The sequence below is a fragment of the Bombyx mori genome, chromosome 5 (assembly GCF_030269925.1).
Source record: "Bombyx mori chromosome 5, ASM3026992v2".
Classification (NCBI taxonomy): domain Eukaryota; kingdom Metazoa; phylum Arthropoda; class Insecta; order Lepidoptera; family Bombycidae; genus Bombyx; species Bombyx mori.
In genome coordinates this window covers 11877218-11882583 of record NC_085111.1, presented here as the reverse complement: position 1 = coordinate 11882583, position 5366 = coordinate 11877218, and the positions used below count along the sequence as shown (strand labels likewise).

General features: G+C 33.4%; 1 protein-coding gene across 2 annotated transcripts; it reads left to right on the top strand.

Annotated features, from left to right (window-relative positions):
* Positions 1-733: 733 nt before the first annotated feature.
* On the top strand, positions 734-5314 carry LOC693102 (Upf3 regulator of nonsense transcripts-like protein B). 2 transcript variants are annotated; one of them, XM_021350508.3, is made up of 7 exons: positions 734-979; positions 1056-1269; positions 1767-1955; positions 2042-2190; positions 2794-3090; positions 4086-4805; positions 4886-5314. In XM_021350508.3, the coding sequence occupies exons 1-7, from the start codon at positions 872-874 to the stop codon at positions 5003-5005; spliced, it is 1797 nt and encodes a 598-aa protein (XP_021206183.1). In that variant the 5' UTR covers positions 734-871; the 3' UTR covers positions 5006-5314.
* Positions 5315-5366: the final 52 nt, after the last annotated feature.

Sequence of the window (5366 nt, the reverse complement as noted above, 5' to 3'; positions counted from 1 at the left end):
AAGATATCTAGTAAAGGGGGCCCACTTAACGGTGATCATTTCTTTAATTAATTGTAAATAAATAAAAGACGAACAAACAATTTTTACATTCGGACATTAACGAACAAACGACAAACAAATAATTAAAAATAAAAAAAATCCGAAAATCAAAAAAAGGGGGCCAAATTTACAGAGCCCCTAGACACCTGCTCCATCGAGCCAAGTTGTTCTCGGACGGCCTCTCTCTTCCTTTTGCCAGACACTTTCCAGTTCAGTACTCTCTTGGATAGGTGGGTATCGGGCTTTCTTAATTTAATGTGTGACCAATCCAATACCACTCCCGCGTAAGCATCTCCTTCTGCGTTGGTGTCTGCTTTGTGATCCTTCTGATCCTGATAGCTCTTTGTTAGTGATCGTCTAAGGCCAAAAGATTTTCAAAAGTTGACGCAGGTATTTATTCACAAAGCCATTTCATCAATGGCAACTGAGATGGTTAAGTTAGGGTAATATAATACGTTTTTTAAAAAACACAATTTTTTTTTTTCAAATCGCGTGGTACTTCTTAAACCATGGTGATAAGTGAATTAAATTTATTTTGGCCGTGGAAGATACTGATTTGTGCATTCTCTGCAGAGAAGAGTCTTTACGTCATGGTCTTGCAATTTTAAGGAGTATCCATTCCCTGCAACCTTTTGAAAGTATTGAGATTTTTACTTGAGTTTATAATTCCATAGAAAAGGTATAATTTTAACTAGTCTGTGTCTTCGAACCGTTTGTTTCTTTTACTAGCCTGTGACTTCGACCAAAATGTCAAAAAAGCTATACACGACGTATGATTATAAAATTATGTTGAGTAATATATTGTTGAGCTAACGAAAATTCCATAAGAAATATGACTGAGGATCAAGATGGTAAAGACTCACAGTCAGATTCGGGTTCCAAGACATTCATCAACAAGAGCAAGGACAAGAAATCTAAGATACATCGTCCGTTGACAAAAGTGATTATTTACCCTGTAACTTGTAGCCCGTGTTTGTAATAGAAACATTTCGTAACGGTTTGTGTACTTTTTTCAGATAATTCTTCGACGTTTACCGCCCACGATGACTGAGGAAACGTTTTTGGAGCAAGTATCGCCTATTCCAGAGCATGACTATTTTTATTTTGCCAAACCGGACCCGACTTTGGGCAATAACCTATTTTCTAGAGCGTATATCAATTTCGTTAACGTGGAAGATATTTTTCTGTTCCGAGATAAATTTGACGGTTATGTTTTCTTAGATGAAAAAGGTGTGTATTGAGTTAATTATGTAAAAATATACCATAATAGTTATTTTCATGGAAAAAGTCACATATTATTATACGGAAATACAAAAAAATGCGTTCTAAGTTTGAAAATTATAGCATACCATAAGCGTTGGAATTGATTGTAAAAAAAGCATAACAGAAAAAAATTAAGAGCATATAGAAAATGGGTAATTCCAAATGTAATAAAATGATGTACTCGATTTATCTCAAAATTTTCTTTATTATAATGAATATTATGTAATAATTTTTGTATAGAAATATAATTAATGAAAATATTATCATACCACCTCTATTTGTATAGCAATTTATTTTAATGTTATATTTGTTATCCTCCATCTTTATTAAATTTTGTATGAAAGCTTTATCTTTTCTGATTTTACTCCAAATAGGAAACAGCACAGCAAGAAATATATATATTTATTTGACAGTGCTTATTACTGATTTACCTCTCAATGAATTAAAGAAAATTTTGATTACAGGTGGAGAATATGTAGGCATAGTTGAATATGCACCCTTCCAAAGAATTTCAAAGAAAAAAAAGAAGAAAGATCCTAAATGTGGAACACTTGAGAGTGACCCAATTTATCAAGAGTTTATCGAGAGTCTGAACAAAGATCCTGAGGTTGAGAGCCAACCTAAACTAGAATATTCTTACCCAATAAATGATGGTAATTTGATCAATTATTTCTCATAATAAAAAAATATGCAAATCTATTTTATCACAAATAGAAACTTAATCTTTGATCTTTTTTAGTTAGTGAAAAAAAAACACAATCAACACCTTTGCTGGAATATCTAGCCGCACGTAAACTAGACAAGAGAGGTAGAGATGAACGTCGTAGGCGCGATAATGACAAGAGAAAAATGAGAATTGAACGAAAAACAAAGGAAGGTCCTATCAAGGTAAACCCTACATTGCCTGAATTCTATTAACTGTCAAACTAGTGGGACACTTTTTATACATATAGAGGAATTTGAAGAAATGTAATAACAGTAAAAAAAAACAATAATCAGATTTAATCACTGTATATTCCAGTCCTGTGTACCAGCTAGCTTTGGAAAAAACTAATTAAGTGTTCCCTATTAAGTGTGTAATGCTATTAAATTTCCTTCGAATGAGGTTTCAAAATATAAGTTGTAAGCTTGTCTGCTTGAATGTCCATGAATGATAAACATTTGTGTCTCAAGTGTCTTGGTACAGCAGTCTCTTATAGCATGATTTATTTACATTATTTAACTTGGATAGTGAAATAGGTAAGAACACTGTTTGTGCGGATGGACCATAGAGATGTGATCATAGAGAGAGTGTCTAAAGAAGGCCAGAGTGTATATCTTAATAACTACTGGGACTTATATTTTCTTGAAGGTGCTCAAATTAGGAACTTCAAGTGATATTACTGTTATAACTCTAAATGTATTCCTGCATTATTGTGCAAATTATCAATAGTTCAATTCATGAATAGTTCCAGTAAATACATTTCATCATTAATGTGCTGTTTGATATAGAAACATGGCGAAGAAGATGCGACATACAAAAGTGACTGCAATAACTTTGAAAAAAAAAGAAACATACAGTGGTGTGGACAACACAAAAATTATCCCAAAACTAAATCAGAATTTGAAGTTGAATCGAAAAGTTCCCACAGCTCAGACGAATTTATTAATATCAATTCAGATTGGGATGTTCATTTCCCAGCACTGTGCTCTAAAACTCACAATACGTTCACTTTAGTGTCCAATTCCTTAAACGAGAATTACTTAGAAGATGGTGCATGTAAAAGTAGCGGTGATCCGTTTTTAAAGGTTCAAATAGAATCTTTTTTAAATAGTTGTAGATTATTGATTTCCATGTGAAGTAAGAGAAGTATGTAGTCTTTGAAGCATAATTTATTTAGCTTGAGTAGTCCGTCATAAGTGTAAAAGTATATGGAATTCAACTTCACACATTAAAAAAAATTTTAAAATCTTATTATTAATGTGGTTGTAAAATTGTTATTCGTTATTATTAAATTAAAATTATTAAATAATAATTAATAAAATAATATAAAAGATTGTCCAGAAGTGTGTTTGTTAATATTTAAGCAAACTGTAAAGTAGACTGGTACTGTTTCTGTATACAGTGTTCATTTAGGTGTTTTTTTTATTGCTTAAGTGGGTGAACGAGCTCAAGGCTCACCTGACACTAAGTGGTTACTGGAGACCATAGACATCTACAACGTAAATGTCGCCAGCTATCTTGAGATATGAGTTCTAAAGTCTCAGTATTTAACGGTTCAAGGGCTGCCTCACCCTTCAAATTGAAACACATTACTGCGGCAGAAATAGACAGGGTGGTGTCTACCCGTGCGGACTCACGGCATCCTACCACCAGTGCTTACCCATCCACCACTATTGTGTGAAAAAAACCTTTATGGTGTAAGAGTATATAGTTTTTGTAGAAATATTGAAAACTGGGTGCATCTAAGAAGTGTAATTTCGGCACTCAGCTTTGACAAAGATTTTATATATTTTTTAATTATGTCCTGCGAACTTCTTAGTGTTCCGTCTATTGACATAGAACAATGCTAAGGTGTTTATGAGTGATTAGCCAGAGTTAGGCAGACCTGAAGAACAATAATCTTTCAAATCGAGACTTTGTCACTAAGTCTTAAATGACAAGTTATACATTATTTATATGAGGAGATATTTTGTTGAGTTTTGCAGAATATATTTAAAATAAAATATGAATATATAAAAAACTAAAAACTAGCACTTCAATTCTGTAATATAAAGTAATCTATGGTATTACTTCATTTTAGGAAGAAGATAATGAGGATACAGAAGTAAGAAAAATTAAAACCAGAGAATCTGAGAAAGAGAAGAAAGATTCTAAAGAAGATCAAACAAAACTGGACGACGGGATGGTATTCGAATCTAAATCATACAAAGAACGTAAACCTAATTTAAAAATTGATAAAAAGAAGAAATCTGAAAACGATAGAATTGAAAAAGAGGACGAAGTAGGAGATGATCTTGATGGGCAGAAAAAGGATAAACGCGAAAAAAATAAGATACAAGAATCTCCACGTGAGCAAAAGAGTAAAAAATACAGCGACACTAGGAAAGAGAGAATCAAACAAAATGTTTTAATTACAAAATCTGAAAAAGAGTATGCTCTTTCGAAGCTCATATCTCTATGTCCCAAAAGTACTGCACTCAGTAATGATATTAAACCATTCACTCAACTGCCTCAAGTGAAAACTGATGACTTATCCAAGATTATTGATGGAATGGATAAAAAAACAAAGCTTGAAGCAAAAGAAGAAACGACACGAAACTCAAAAGATTCAGACAAAGTTGAGACTAAGAGTAATGTACGCAGAAATAGCCTTGACTCAAATAAAGCCACAAGCAATGATGAATCTGATTCAAAGAAAACAACCTTCGAAGAAAGACCAAAATCTTCGGAACGTGAAGGATCGGAAGAGAAAGAAAAATGTGACGGCGAACGTCGCGCTGAACGCAGAATAAGAAATAAGGTTAGTCACTATAGCGGTAAAGGTAAGTATGTATCAGGTTTGTTTTCAATAATAACTTCATTGATATCGTTTTGAAACAGGATCGGCCCAGTCTCGTGATTTACCAGCCCGGCATGGGGAAGTTTAGTAAACAGCGTCTCGCGAAAGAAAAGGAAACGCTCCCGACGAAAGTGAGCGACAGTGAAAAGAAAGACACTTGAAGATACGGTACTTTTCCCAGTTATTGGACGACTTTAAACGGATATGACCTGAAACTGGCACTTGATGCATGTCCACGCGGAGTCACTAAGGGAGGACATGAATATGCCAAACGAAGGAACAGCTGCTGTCGTGTTCATTGAAGCCTGCCCTAATTGATTTGTTTAGTTTATATGCATTATAAATGAGTCGGAAATCTTCAACATAAAAATTGAAATATACCATTCCTTGTTTTTGCCCTCTTGTTTATAGATTATGACCGATTTAGTTCAGTTTGTTTATTTCAATAAAATATAATATTTTAATTGGGAGTGCACTGTGTTTTCATTGTGGAACTTATTCCACTATAAAAAAAAAGTAATA

Bases quoted from the DNA above. Each gene is read 5' to 3' on its own strand.
- LOC693102 (XM_021350508.3), top strand. From the start codon at position 872: ATGACTGAGGATCAAGATGGTAAAGACTCACAGTCAGATTCGGGTTCC. The intron at 980-1,055 runs GTGATTATTTAC...TACTTTTTTCAG, and splicing joins TACATCGTCCGTTGACAAAA to ATAATTCTTCGACGTTTACC. The intron at 3,091-4,085 runs GTTCAAATAGAA...ACTTCATTTTAG, and splicing joins GCGGTGATCCGTTTTTAAAG to GAAGAAGATAATGAGGATAC.